Source organism: Pongo pygmaeus, chromosome 19, assembly GCF_028885625.2.
Source record: "Pongo pygmaeus isolate AG05252 chromosome 19, NHGRI_mPonPyg2-v2.0_pri, whole genome shotgun sequence".
Lineage (NCBI taxonomy): Eukaryota > Metazoa > Chordata > Mammalia > Primates > Hominidae > Pongo > Pongo pygmaeus.
This window is the reverse complement of record NC_072392.2, coordinates 50218986-50234190: the sequence shown is the minus strand read 5'-3', so window position 1 is coordinate 50234190 and position 15205 is coordinate 50218986. Positions and strand designations below refer to the sequence as shown.

The following is a 15205-nucleotide window of genomic DNA, read 5'->3' as shown; positions in this document are numbered from 1 at the left end:
CTCCACTGAATCAAAACTTGCAATGCATTCTATTCCTAGAGTGACAATATGCTCCAGTTTTCTTAGGACAGTGTTAATTTATATCTGTTGTTCCAGAATAATTATGAATAATACCACTTTTCTGCTCTCAAAAGCATCCTAACTGGGCTGGGAAGAATCGTATGCTCACCTTACATGGAGCACAAACTCCCCACCTAGACAGCCTGGCCTCAAACTTCTTTCCAAATTTCCCCACCATTTCACACATACTCCAACACTGACAACTTTTGATGGGCTCCAACCCAACTGGGTAAATGCAGCATGATCATTCCTACTTCTTGGATTTTGCTCAAGCAACACCTCTTCTCCTCTACCTAGACTGAAATACCTCCAGCAGAGCCTCTCCACTTTGTGCATGCACAAGACCTACTTTAAGCTCCACCATACCTGTAAAACCTGCACCTAAACCTCTGGTCAAGGGTCACCTAGCCTTCCTCTGATTTCCCAGTGTCTGTCATGTCTGCCTAGTCTGGGTTGGAAGACCAAGGAGCAGGGTCGGGTAGAGGGAGATACCACAGGACTGTTAAAATAGGTCTCAGGAGAGGCAAGCATGAGGTGGGTAGGAAAGGAATGGTGGCAAAGCTCCTGATATTTTCGTGGCTGAATTAGGGGTCTGGGAAATACTGTTGAAAATGGGAATAGAGGGCTGGAATGGGTTTGTCAGTTTCACCCTGCATTTCAATGAAGACCAGCTAAACCAAAAAGTCATTTCCCAGGGACACAGTTCCCACCCCCAAACCAAGCCCCTCTTGGCCACAGCCATCTTTGTCCCCCTCAGCTCAGTGTGGATTTCCTGCAAAAAAATTACAACTAGTGACTATAATAAAATATGCACATACTTTATGTATTCCTAAAACAACATTTACTTCCATTTACTGAGTCACACTTTGGGTTCACAAGAACAATTACATTTTTATACTGATCATCTTTGCCAGGACCTTTACAAGATTCCAGGGAGGAAAAGAGGAGAGGGGGAACATTGCCCACACGTGACAAGGGATCGAATTGGGGCTCCCAGGGGGTAAAGAATCTGCACAAAGCTTTACAGTTTAAAAATAACTGATATTCATGGAGGATAAGTTTTAAAGCCTCAATAAATTAAATGCAATAGGTTTTTTTTTTTTAAAAAAATATATATATTAAATAAAATCCATTCCCTTTGGACTGATAATGAGGTTACCTCAGAATGCATTGTAAGAAGGGAAAACAAATTAGGCAACACTCAGGCTCTGGTCTGGTTTTATAAACGGTGATTATTTATGGCTTTGGAGTTGGAGATTTTTGGTCCAGATACTTCAAGGAATCCTGCACCCACTTCTTCTTGGGGTCGGCACAGATATCCTTGGCCAGTTTGGTCTTGAAGCTGTGGGAGATACAGGATGCAATTGGAAGGATTGTTTTTGAAAATTCTGCCCATTTGACCGTAAATATTTAAGGACCATCTGCCACTGGACAAAGGGTTGCTATGGAGAGGAGGAAGGATGAGACTCCTGGGTTAGTTGCTGCTCTTAAAGGCCCAGTAAAGCCATCTTTGCTCTTGACTTGAAGAAATTGATATGACTACAGCAAGCTCCCAGGCAGGGAGCTGGGAGTGAACACTTACTTGTGAAAATTAATGAACTGGACCATAGAGGTCAAACTATCAGAGTCTATGACACCCAGCAACTGTGTCACAGTTCTTGACTCTGTGCCCTAGACATTAATTTTTTGTCTAGGGGAGGGTGAGCTTTATTTACTTACATCACAGCTTTCTGGGGACATTTGCCACTGGTGATTCTCCTGTAGCTCTCCAGTCGCTGAAGGGGTATCTTCCTGTTGGCCAGGTTAAAGCAGCAGGTGGTTATGACAGAAGCTGAATTTTGGGGAAAAAAAATGAACAGAGAAAAAAATGAGCCACATGATGATACATAGACATTTCCAAGCATGACTTTGTAAAGGAAGTTAGGAGAAAGCAAGAAATTGCGAGAGGTAGAGGGAGAATCCCTCTGCTCTGAAGTCTTATATGTCTGGAGGATGCTGTCCTGTGTCTTCAGCATCCTCCCCTGTGCATTGAGGACTCATCATTACTGTTGAGGGTATGGAAAAAGCTTGGTCAATGTGACAAATGCTAGCTCTGTCATTATAAAGACCTACGTGGCCATGTGATATTCATGGTAATTTTCACCAAATATTCTCCATCCTCTGTTTTGAGACACAAGGTAGACTTGCATTTCTTGACCACTTTTGTTTGGTTGGAAGCATTAATTAGTTTTGATCAATAAAGGAGGAGACAAAGTGATGGGTGTCATTTTTGAGCCACAGTGCATTGCCTATGCAAGACTCTTGAGAGCTTTCTTTTGCTTTATCACAGTATCCATCAATGTTCCCCTCACGGGCAACTTCTCCATCAGTCTAGAATCCTGAGTATAAAATGCAGAAGCCTGAGCCCATACATTATAGATATTTAGCACAAGTGAGAAAGTAACTTTTGTTAATTTAGTTAATTCTGTTAAGTCATTGATAATTTAGAACTGTTTGTTACCATGCCATGCACTGGCTCAGTGGGACCGATACACTCAGTAAATTTGTCACCAGAGTATGGGAAAAAGAGTTTTGGAACAAATCTCCTAGATAACTTTCCCCAACAGTGTCAAAGTAAGTCACCTCAAGAGATCCCCCTGGGACCTCATTCTTCTCTTAGCCAATGTCTCTGAAAGCTGTCCTGGAGTCAAATTAACATACTGAGCTTCTAATCAACAGATTTTCCTTCTCCCCCATTGCCAAAAATACCCACCACGCCCACAGTAAGAAAGAGCCATTCCCCATTCCCAAACACTGTAAGGATAGCTGGGTATGGATGCACCCAGCATCCCTCTTGAATGTGGGGAAAAGCCTCAGAAGCCTGGGCTTCTGGTTCTGGCTCTTCCAGTGACTGGATGTGAGGTTGAGGCATTTCTTGTCCACCCACAAAACCTGTTTCCCTATTTTTCAAATGGAGAATTTGCAGTGAGTCTAAAGATTCTTGCTGACCTAGTAGTTCTGGAGGTGGTTACCTTTCCTGTAAGGAGCTGGGGGGCTTACCTGGCCCAGTGAGCCCCTGGGGGCTGAAGGCAGCTGCTATGAGCAGCAGCCACAGAAGTGTTGCGGCGACCTTCATGTTGGAGGCCAAACGTGTGAGCTTTGGCGTGAGAGGTGGTGGTTTCTGGGTTGGTCTCAGCCTCTCTGCTCCTCTGGCCCATCAGCCTGCCTTTTATAGGGAGCAGACAGTATGCGAGCTTCCAGGGAAGCCTTTGCCTATGCGGGGGGGTCACGATGAAGGGATTCCTGAATTGCTGACCAAATTCCAGATCCTAGGAAGTCAAGCAGAACAGAAGAGAGGCAAGCTAGTGGGAGGGACTTGGTACATTTTTTAATCCATCTGGATCTTGCTGTGGGAAAGGAGGGGAGTATGTGATTATGAAATGAAGTTAAACATCTGTAGTGGGGAAGGGAGCAAGAAAACCAAGGGCCTGGGGGATGAGTTGAAATGAAACACCTGTAGTGGGGGAAAGGCACAAGGAAACCAAGAGCCTGGGGGATGAGTTGATCTAAGAACTTTCCTTGATTCCTGTGTTCACATGGTGGTCTTGAGGATTTTGGAGACCAGAAAGGAGCCCCAAAACTTCCATTAGGCTCCCACCCAGATGCAGAGAGAGCTCAGCAGCCCTGCACACAGTTGCATCTCTGAACCAGGAAGGACAACACACCACAGCTTTGCCGCTCTGTTTCAATGTAATGATCATAGAATCTTAGTGCCCTGCAATTTTAGCAGGATAGGACATCAGAACTGGATAGTTTCTATTAATCTTGACTTCTGAAGCACTTTTAAACCATTTGCTTAGCTGCTAAAGCCCTTTTCCAAATGGAATTAAAACAAACCCCAACTCATCAAATACACTGTAGTGAAGGGGATTTGTTTGAAATAGAATAGGCAGCCTCCCATGCCCTTATTCCCCAGGGAACAGATTTAGGGAACACATTTGGAAAATCAATCATCTAGTTCCCCCCTCACTCTCTGAGCACACATTGCAGGCAAGGTATCTGATGGCTAAAAATATCAAAGAGAGAGGGGACACAAGAACCCATACATATCCCTTTGTTCATAACACTAGGCACCCTAGTTGGAGATGGTATAAGGGAGGAAAAGTCTTTAATGGACTCACTGCAGTGGATTACAGCATTGAATACTGGTATGGAGGTACTGCAAACCTGTTTCCTGTTTTTTCCTGCACACTCTTATATCAAATTGATTGATTGGTACAGTAGCACAAACAAGAATGTTAAAGATTCTGAGGAGTTGACTTGCGTTAGTTAAATACTGTGTTGTGGTTGACTGGTGATGTCTGTCATGGGCACAGGATTAGAGAGGGCTCTTGCTGTACTGCAAAGTCTCTAAGTGCCCATCTAGGATAATTGGTCTATGATTACCTAAAAAGTTAACTATAATTACCAAATAGAGGCCAAAAATATGGAGTCTTCCCTGTTCTTTCCTGCTGTGTTCCAGGTGGGTTCGTCTAATGTAGAGTCTGAATTCAGGATGTCTGCATTTGGATGATGGCTCTGTGACTGACTAGCTGTGATACCATGGACAACTTACTTAACCACTCTCTGCTAGGGTAAGAGTAGGATACTAATCATGTGTACTTTAGGGAATTGTAGTGTGAATTAAATGAGTTCATGTATCTAAACTGCTTAGAATAATGATTAGATCACTGTAGGTACTCAGTGAGTAGAAGTTACTGTTTTTTATTATTAGGAAATAGGGCCGGGTACAGTGGCTCACACTTGTAATCCCAGCACTTTGGGAGACTGAGGCAAGCAGATCACTTGAGGTCAGGAGTTCAAGACCAGCCTGGCCAACATGGTGAAAACCTGTCACTACTAAAAATACAAAAAATTAGCCAGGCATGGTGGAAGGTGCTTGTGGTCTCAGCTACTCAGGAAGCTGAGGCATGAGAATTGCTTGAACACAGGAGATGAAGGTTGCAGTGGGCAGAGATCATGCCACTGCACTCCAACCTGGGCAACAGAGTGAGACTGTGTCTCAAAAAAAAAAAAAAAAAAAAAAAAGGGCAGACTGGGAATGCTGGAAAGACCTCAGAGTCTGGATATTTCTCCAAATATTCTTCCAAGTTTTCCCACTGCTTTCATGTAAAGATATGCTACCGCAGGGATGGTTTCCAAGAATGCCTGAGTTGCACATGTGGCAGATATGAGGTTTTAAAAAATTATCGGCAGAATAAATTTGGAATATTCTTGACCTCAGAGGTGTTTGTCTGACGTGGTTTAATTGTTTCTGTAGTAAGAATAATTTCATAACTCTGGTGGGAATTTAAAGGAATTATCAGCAAGTGATTATTCATTTTTGTGTTTTCCTCGGAAAATGGCTTTGGAGTTAATGGGCTTTGGATTTACTCTGAACCTGAAAAACCTCAGTGGCTCAGTGGAAATAAATAAAATCAATCTTTAGATATCCAAGCTCTGCAGCTGTTTCATCCAGCTCACCGGCCGTCCCTAGCAAGCAGGGGCAGCTTCAAGGGCTTTTTCTCTCTCTTTCTTGGAGGCTTTCTTTTCAGCAGTGACCTAGAGTAGACCCATTTCTTGCTTGTGATTTGGTGCCTGATGAATGAGGGGCCTTGATCAAGGAATGATCCTGAGTGATGGGCAGGAAATGGATCCCCCCTTGTGAAAACAAAGTCTTGACTTCTAAAGAGTTTTTTTTTCTTTTTTTTTTTAATTGGAAAAGGTATCTTTTATTTTTATTATTATACTTTAAGTTCTGAGATACATGTGCAGAACGTGCAGGTTTGTTACATAGGTATACACGTGCCATGGTGGTTTGCTGCATCCATCAACTCGTCATCTACATCAGGTATTTGTCCTAATGCTCTCCCTCCCCTTGCCCGCCACCCACCGACAGGCCCCAGTGTGTGATGTTCCTCTCCCTGTGTCCATGTGTACTCATTGTTTAACTCCCACTTATGAATGAGAGCGTGCAGTGTTTGGTTTTCTGTTCCTGTGTTAGTTTGCTGAGAGTGATGGCTTCCAGCTTCATCCACGTCCCTGCAGAGGACATGAACTCATTCTTTTTTATGGCTGCATAGTATTCCATGGTGTATATATGCCACATTTTCTTTATCCAGTCTATTATTGATGGGCATTTGGGTTGGTTGAAGTCTTTGCTATTGCAAATAGTGCTGTAGTAAACATAACGTGTGCATGTTTCTTTACAGTAGAATGATTCATAATCCTTATATACCCGGTAATGGAATTGCTGGGTCAAATGGTATTTCTGGTTCTAGATCCTTGAGGAATCACCACACTGTCTTCCACAATGGTTGAACTAATTTATACTCCTCCCTCCAACAGTGTAAAAGTGTTCCTATTTCTCCACATCCTTTCCAGCATCTGTTGTTTCCTGACTTTTTAATGATTGACATTCCAACTGGCATGTGATGGTATCTCATTGTGGTTATGATTTGCATTTCTCTAATGACCAGTGATGATGAGCTTTTTTTCATATGTTTGTTGATCACATAAATGTCTTCTTTTGAGAAGTGTCTGTTCATATCCTTCACTCACTTTTTGATGGGATTGTTTTTTTCTTGTAAATGTTTTTAAGTTCCTTGTAGATTCTGGATATTAGCCCTTTGTTGGGTGGATAGATTGCAAAAATTTTGTCCCATTCTGTAGGTTTCCTGTTCACTCTGACGATAGTTTCTTTTGCTGTGAAGAAGCTCTTTAGTTTTATTAGATCCCGCTTGTCAATTTTGGCTTTTGTTGCAATTGTTTTTGGTGTTTTAGTCATGAACATTTTGCCCATGCTTATCTCCTGAATGGTATTGCCTAGGTTTTCTTCTAGGGTTTTTATGGTTTTATGTCTTGCCTTTAAGTCTTTAATCCATCTTGAGTTAATTTTTGTATAAGATGTAAGGAAGGGGTCCAGTTTCAGTTTTCTGTATATGGCTAGCCAGTTTTCCCAACACTATTTATTAAATAGGGAGCCCTTTCCGCATTGCTTGTTCTTGTCAGATTTGTCAAAGATCACATGGTTGTAGATTTGTGGTGTTATTTCTGAGGCTCTGTTCTGTTCCATTGGTCTATATGTCTGTTTTGGTACCAGTACCTTGCTGTTTTTGTTATTGTAGGCTCTTTGCATAGTTTGAAGTCAGGTAGCATGATGCCTCCAGCTTTGATCTTTTTGCTTAGGAATGTCTTGGCTATATGGGGTCTTTTTTGGTTTCATATGAAATTTAAAGTAGTTTTTTCTAATTCTGCAAAGAAAGTCAATGGTAGCTTGATGGGAATAGCACTGAATCTATAAATTACTTTGGGCAGTATGGCCATTTTTACAATATTGATTCTCCCTATCCATGAGCATGGAATGTTTTTCCATTTGTTTGTGTTCTCTCATTTTGTTGAGCAGTGGTTTGTAGTTCTCCTTGTAGAGGTCCTTCACATCCCTTGCAAGTGTGTTCCTAGGTATTTTATTCTCGTTGTAGCGATTGTGAATGGGAGTTCACTCATGATTTGGCTCTCTGTTTGTCTATTATTGGTGTATAGGAATGCTTGTGACTTTTGCACATTGATGTATCCTGAGACTTTGCTGAAGTTGTTTATGAGCTTAAGGAGTTTTTGGGCTGAGACTATAGGGTTTTCTAAATATATAATCATGTCATCTGCAAACAGAGACAATTTGACTTCCTCTCTTCCTATTTGAATACACTTTATTTCTCTCTCTTGCTTGATTGCCCTGGCCAGAACTTCCAATACAATGTTGAATAGGAATGGTGAGAGGGAGCATCCTTGTCTTGTGCTGGTTTTTAAAGGGAATGCTTCCAGCTTTTGCCCATTCAGTATGATATTGGCTGTGAGTTTGTTATAAATAGCTCTTACAATTTTGAGATATGTTCCATCAATACCTAGTTTATTGAGTGTTTTTAACATGAAGTGGTGTTGAATTTTATTGAAGGCCTTTTCTACATCTATTGAGATAATCATGTGGTTTTTTGTCACTCGTTCTGTTTATGTGATGGGTTATGTTTATTGATTTGCATATGTTGAAAGAGACTTGCATCCCAGGGATGAAGCTGACTCGATTGTGGTGGATAAGCTTTTTGTTGTGCTGCTGGATTCCATTTGCCAGTATTTTATTGAGGATTTTTGCATCAATGTTCATCAGGGATATTAGCCTGAAATTTTCTTTTTTTCTTGTGTCTTTCCCAGGTTTTGGTATCAGGATGATGCTGGCCTCATAAAATGAGTTAGGGAGGAGTCCCTCTTTTTCTATTGTTTGGAATAGTTTCAGAAGGAATGGTACCATCTCCTCTTTTTATCTCTGGTAGATTTCAGCTGTGAATTCGTCTGGTCCTGGCCTTTTTTTGGTTGGTAGGCTTTTAATTACTGCCTCCATTTCAGAACTTGTTGTTGGCCTATTCAGGGATTTGACTTCTTCCTGGTTTAGTCTAGGGAGGGTGTATGTGTCCAGGAGTTTTTCCTTTTCTTCTAGATTTTCTAGTTGATTTGTGTAGAGGTGTTTATGGTATTCTCTGATGGTAGTTTGTATTTCTGTGGGATCAGTGGTGATCTCCCCTTTATCATTTTTTATTGTCTCTATTTGATTCTTTTCTCTTTTCTTCTTTATTAGTCTGGCTAGCAGTCTATGTATTTTGTTAATTTCTTCAAAAAAACCAGCTCCTGGATTCATTGATTTGTTGAAGGGTTTTTCATGTCTCTATCTCCTTCAGTTCTGCTCTGATCTTAGTTATTTCTTGTCTTCTGCTAGCTTGTGAATTTGTTTGCTCTTGCTTCTCCAGCTCTTTTAACTGTGATGTTAGATTGCTGATTTTAGATCTTTCCTTCTTTCTCATGTGGGTATTTAGTGCTATAAATTTGCCTCTGAAGCTTTAGCTGTGCTCAGGAATTCAGGTACATTGTGTCTTTGTTCTCATTGGTTTCAGATAACTTATTTATATCTGCCTTAATTTTGTGATTTACCCAGGAGTCATTCAGGAGGAGGTTGTTCAGTTTCCATGTAGTTGTGTGGTTTTGAGTGAGTTTCTTAATCCTGAGTTCTAATTTCATTGCACTGTGGTCTGAGAGACTGTTTGTTATGATTTCCGTTCTTTTGCATTTGCTAAGGAGTGTTTTACTTCCAATTATGTGTCCAATTTTAGAATAAGTGCTATGAGGTGCTGAGAAGAATGCATATTCTGTTGATCTGGGGTGGAGAGTTCTGTAGATGTCTATTAGGTCCACTTGGTCCAGAGCTGAGTTCAAGTCCTGAATATCCTTGTTAATATTCTGTCTCTTTGATCTGTCTAATATTGACAGTGGGGTGTTAAAGTCTCCCACTATTATTGTGTGGGAGTCTAAGTCTCTTTGTAGGTCTCTAAGAACTTGCTTTATGAATCTGGGTGCTCCTGCATTGTGTGCGTATATATTTAGGACAGTTAGCTCTTTTGGTTGCATTGATCCTTTTACCATCATGTAACACCCTTCTTTGTCTTTTTTTATCTTTGTTGGCTTAAAGCCTGTTTTATCAGAGACTAGGATTGTAAGCCCTGCTTTTTTTTTTTTTTTTTTTTTTTTTTGCTTTCCAGTTGCTTGGTAAATATTCCTCCATCTCTTTATTTTGAGCCTATGTGTGTCTTTTCATGTGAGATGGGTCTCCTGAATATAGCACACCAATGGGTCTCGACTCTTATCCAATTTGCCAGTCTGTGTCTCTTAATTGGGGCATTTAGCCCATTTACATTTAAGGCTAATATTGTTATGTGTGAGTTTGATCCTGTCATCATGATGTTGTTTCTTCATAGTGTCATTAGTCTTTACATTTTGGTATGTTTTTGCAGTGGCTTGTAACAGTTTTTCCTTTCCATATTCAGTGCTTCCTTCAGGAGATCTTGTAAGGCAGGCCTGGTGGTGAAAAAATCTCTCGGCGTTTGCTTGTCTGTAAAGGATTTTATTTCTCCTTCTCTTATGGAGCTTAGTTTGGCTGGATATGAAATTCTGGGTTGAAAATTCTTTTCTTTAAGAATGTTCAATATTGGCCCCCACTCTCTTCTGGCTTGTAGTATTTCTGCAGAGGGATCCGCTGTTAGTCTGATGGGTTTCCCTTTGTGGGTAACCTGACCTTTCTCTGGCTGCCCTTAGCATTTTTTTTCTTCATTTCAACCTTGGTGAATCTGATGATTGTGTGTCTTGGGGTTGCTCTTCTCGAGGAGTATCTTAGTGGTGTTCTCTGTTATTTCCTGAATTGGAATGTTGGCCTGTCTTGCTAGTTGGGAAAATTCTCCTGGATAATATCCTGAAGTGTGTTTTCCACCTTGGTTGCATTCTCCCCGTTACTTTCAGGTACACCAATCAATCATAGGTTTGGTCTTTTCACATAGTCCCATATTTTTTGGAGGCCTTGTTCATTCCTTTTCACTCTTTTTTTCCTCTAATCTTGTCTTCACACTTTATTTCATTAAGCTGATCTTCAGTCTCTCATATCCTTTCTTCTTCTTGATCAATTCGGCTATTGATAGTTGTGTATGCTTCACAAAGTTCTCGTGCTTTTCTTTTCAGCTCCATCAAGTCATTTATGTTCTTCTCTAAACTGGTTATTCTAGTTAGCAGTTCCTGTAACCTTTTATCGAGGTTCTTAGCTTACTTGCATTGGGCTAGAACATGCTCCTTTAGCTCGAAGGAGTTTGTTATTACCCACCTTCTGAAGCCTACTTCTGTCAATTTGTCAAACTCATTCTCTGTCCAGTTTTGTTTCCTTGCTGGCGAGGGGTTGTGATCCTTTGGAGTAGAAGAGGCATTCGGTTTCTGGAATTTTCAGCATTTTTGCTCTTTTTTTCCTCATCTTTGTGGATTTGTCTACCTTTGATCTTTGATGCTGATGACCTTTGGATGGGGTTTTTATGTGGGCATCCATTTTGTTGATGTTGATGTTATTGCTCTCTGTTTGTTAGTTTTCCTTCTAACAGTCAGGCCCCTCTTCTGTAGGTCTGCTGGAGTTTGCTGGAGGTCCACTCCAGACTTGTTTGCCTGGGTATTACCAGCGGATGCTGCAGAACAGCAAAGATTGCTGCCTGCTCCTTTCTCTGGAAGCTTCATTCCAGACGGGCACCTGCCAGATGCCAGTTGGAGCTCTCCTGTGTGAGGCATCTGTTGACCCCTGCTGGGAGGTATCTCCCAGTCAGGAGGCACTGGAGTCAGTGACCCACTTGAGAAGGCAGTCTGTCCCTTAGCAGAGCTCAAGTGCTGTGCTGGGAGACCCTCTGCTCTCTTCAGAGCTGGCAGGCAGGAACGTTTAAGTCTGCTGAAGCTGCGCCCACAGCCAACCCTTCCCCCAGATGCTCTGTCCCAGCAAGATGGGAATTTTATCTATAAGCCTGTAACTGAGGCTGCTGCCTTTCTTTCAGAGATACCCTGCCCAGATGAATCAAACAGAGGCAGTCAGGCTACAGCGGCTTTGCTGTGCTACTGTGGGTTCTGCCCAGGATGAACTTCCCGGCTGACTTCTAAAAAAGAAAAAAGAAAAGAAAAGAAAAAAGAAAGAAAAAAGGAAAAAAGGGAGTTTTTCAGGGAGAGGTGAGTGATCAGTGATCAGCAGACAAGGATCCTAGGAATCAGGACTCTTGTCTTTGTTCTGCAGCTGTGTTCCAGATCTCCTCTAATATTGCAAAGTTATAGACAAACTGGAAAGAGACATTGACGTTGATTTTATTCCAACCCTTTCTTTAAAAAATAAAAATAAAAGAATAGACACCAGAGGCTTGGAGACCAGTGAAAAAATCCTTAAGAGAACTATGTTCTTTAGGCTGAGTTGATTCTAGAGCCCCTCTTTGTTGACTCCCTGTCTTCTGAAATGTGTCTTAACTCTTAGTCTCAATCTCCCTTTGTGCAAAACAGGACAAACGTAGGGTTCATTACTCCTCCTTCTCAAGCATCACTGAGCTCATTTCTGCAGTTTCTTATCACTTTTGGAAGAGAATTACACCAAACTCGATGTTAGTGTAAACATGCTAACAATGTGTCCGGCAGATAGTAAGTTATCAATGGCAATGCTAACCTATGCAATCTATGCAAGGCTCTATCTTACTTCATTTCACATGAGATGACTTATTTAATCCTCCGAACAAACCTATTCTAATTAAGCCCATTTTAAAGATGAGAAAAAGGAGACTTAGAGCAGTTAAATGTCTTCCTCTTCTGTGAAATTATTTACAAAAGTGAAGCCTGCTTCCCAGATTGCCTTGAGGTTTCCCAAAGCCTTTTTATTTAAAATATTCTTTTTAAAAAAATTTAGAAATATTTTATTTTATTAGAGATGGTATCTCCCTCTGTCATCCAGGCTGGAGTGCAGTGGCACCATCATAGCTCACTGTAGCCTCGAACTCCTGGGCCTCAAGAGATCCTCTTGCCTCAGCCTCCAGAGTCACTAGGACTATAGGTGTGCTACCACATCTGTCTAATATTATTTTTTGTAGAGATGGAGGTCTCGCTTTGTTGCCTAGACTGGTCTTCAACTCCTTGCTTCAAGTAATCCTCCACTTTGATTTCTTAAAGTGCTGGGATTACAGGAGTGAGACAGTACCTGGCCTAAAATGTTCTTTTTGTTATAATCCTCTTAGGGCAATCAACTTTACTCTTTTGTAGAGAGGTGGAAAACTGAGGCACAGAACGTCATAGCTACTTTCCTGGGCTAACTGGTCAGGGTAATGCTAGCCTAGGCTTCTATAACAACAACAACCTCAGTGGCTTACTGCAATATTTACTTTTTGTTTGTATTGTAGCCTGATGTTGGTTAGGCAGCTCTCCAAAAGTGCTCTCTTGTAAGGAATGACTCATAGATTCTGGCTGTTTGCCAATTACAGCTTTCGTATGGAACATATGGCCTCCAAGTTCCCAGATGTGAGTGGAGAGAGGGTTGATAGATTGTGTAGGATGTTTTAAAGAACCAGACATAAAAGCTGCTTACATCACTTCTGCCTACTTCACATCGGCCTTCACTCATCATGCAACTCCAGGGTAACTGCAGAGGAGCTGAGACATGAAGAGGATCACATGAATATTTGGTGAAGACTAATAGTTTCCATTGGAATCTGCCTTTTGCTTACTTCTTCTCACATGCAGAGTACACAAATAATCCACCCACAAGAGAGACAACCCAAGGTGCCATTTAGTCATTGCACCAACCTAAATGGACAGGATCTCTTGATGATGGTTAGTTATCTCCATCAGCTGAGATTATGGATCTACTTTGTCCAGTGACCCTGTGAGCTAAAAAGACAAATAATTTGCCACTTACCTAAAGTTTCAAGTTTGAAAAGGACAGGGTACTTGTAATCAACACTCTCATTTATGGAAAGAAAGATGGCATTCATCAATGGCCAATGCACTGTGCCAAGCCCAAAATCCTTCACACAGATGTTATAAAAGTCTGCCATCCAGAACATCACACACCAGGGCCTGTTGAGGGGTGGGGGGCTGGAGGAGGGATAGCATTAGGAGAAATACCTACAGTAAATGACAAGCTGATGGGTGCAGCAAACCAACATGGCACATATATACTTATGTAACAAAGCTGCATGTTGTGCACACGTACCTGAGAACTTAAAGTATAATAAAAAGAAAAAAAAAAGTCCCCCATCCTTGATTAGGCTGGTTCTCTCTCTCTGGGGGAGCTCTGTTGTCTTGTTGATCCTGGTTTCTGGTTTCCTTTGTGAGTTCCCTCCTTTTCCATTATTCCCCTTTGGTCACCTCTGAAGTGAGTATTGAAGAGAGACACGCTCTTCTTGGGGGCTCTGCTGTCTTTGAGGACTGCAAGCTGTACAGCAAGGCCTGGAGTTTGTCTTCTTTTTGAACTTTTCAGGATCACTCATGGTTTCACTGACAATATAGTACAGCTCTGGTAATAACAGTGGGCTTCTGATATCCTCACTCTCAGTCAATTCCATATGCCAGCAGCCACAGCCCAGGTTTCTTTCTTGGTATAATTTTCCAATTATTTTTCCTCTCTCCCTCTCTCTCTCTCTCTCCTTCTCTCTCTCTCCTTCTCCCTCTCCCTCTGCCTCTCCTTCTCCTTCTCCTCTTAATGAGGAAGGCTGCAGGCTTGAATGTTAGTCTACAACTTCAATCTGATTTTTGCCCTATGTTATTTCATCCAACTAAGAGGTTTTTTTTCCCCATAGACTTCTATTGCTGATTTTTTTTTCATCCTTAAATACCTTCTCTTAATATTTGGGACCTAGAAACAGATGGCTTTCCCAACAACTTAAGGTCCTGAATTTGTGGATTTTATTATCTTTCATTTCTACCTTATGACCAATTGATTTTTTTTTTTCTGAGCTCATCTCTTTCTTGGAATCCCTTCAAAAAGGAAGACAAAAACAACCAACATGCTACTAATGTATCCTTATCAAACTTTCCTCTTGGAGCTACTATTTCAGCAGATAGCACCTGACAGGTTTGACAGTTTGTAACATGAGTTTCTTATTTTCTTCAGACTGTGACGTCAGCTTCCTCACTGCCTGCTACTAAATATCTAGTTAATGCTACATGTTTCAAGTTCTTAATGGTTTCACATGATTGTGCTACTAATTCCTCTATTAATCAGGGTTAAACTAGGCTCCAAACTAGGCTTAGTGGCTTAACACAGCAAATGTTTATTTCTTTCTCATGTCACAGTTCAAGGTACGCCAGGTGACCAGTGACTTGCAGATATGGACTGCTTCCATCTTGAAATTGAGCTATATGGAACACATTACGCATAACATTACCACAACAGAGGAAGAAAGAGCTGTTTATAGGGACAAAGTCTGAAAGTGGCTTATATCATTTTAGCCCTCACCCAACTGGTTAGAATTCAATCACACAGCCCGTGGGTAAATGCAATTTAGGCTGGAGAATATAGAAGAGCCCACAGATATCTGGGGGACATTTGCAGTCTCTGCTACTTAGGACTGGCACATGTCCAGCAGCAAAGTCTAGGAGGTGGGAAAGTTCCAGCAAAAAACACTCCTTATGCCTAAGCCAGAGGTCACAGGTCAAGCCTGGAGACTACATTGATCTGAAAGAGAGAGCATCAGGGAAACTCACAGGTCCCAAGACATGACTGAGAAATAGTTAAAAATGTGTAAGGGACACTTTC

The 15205-nt window shown here is 41.4% G+C and overlaps 1 protein-coding gene across 2 annotated transcripts in view; it reads right to left on the bottom strand.

The window, feature by feature from the left end:
- Nucleotides 1–655: 655 nt before the first annotated feature.
- Nucleotides 656–15205, bottom strand: part of LOC129018027 (C-C motif chemokine 2) — a 33163-nt gene continuing 18613 nt past the window's right edge. Inside the window, exons 1-3 of one of the 2 annotated variants that reach the window (XM_054459150.2) lie at nucleotides 3100–3225; nucleotides 1780–1891; nucleotides 1273–1402 (exon numbers count right to left, since the gene is read on the bottom strand). In XM_054459150.2, coding sequence (XP_054315125.1) covers nucleotides 1297–1402; nucleotides 1780–1891; nucleotides 3100–3175 — 294 coding nt within the window. In that variant the 5' untranslated portion in view covers nucleotides 3176–3225 and the 3' untranslated portion in view covers nucleotides 1273–1296. Of the gene's footprint in view, nucleotides 1403–1779; nucleotides 1892–3099; nucleotides 3226–15205 lie in introns of those variants that run through there. The other variant, XM_054459151.2, reaches the window with a different exon arrangement.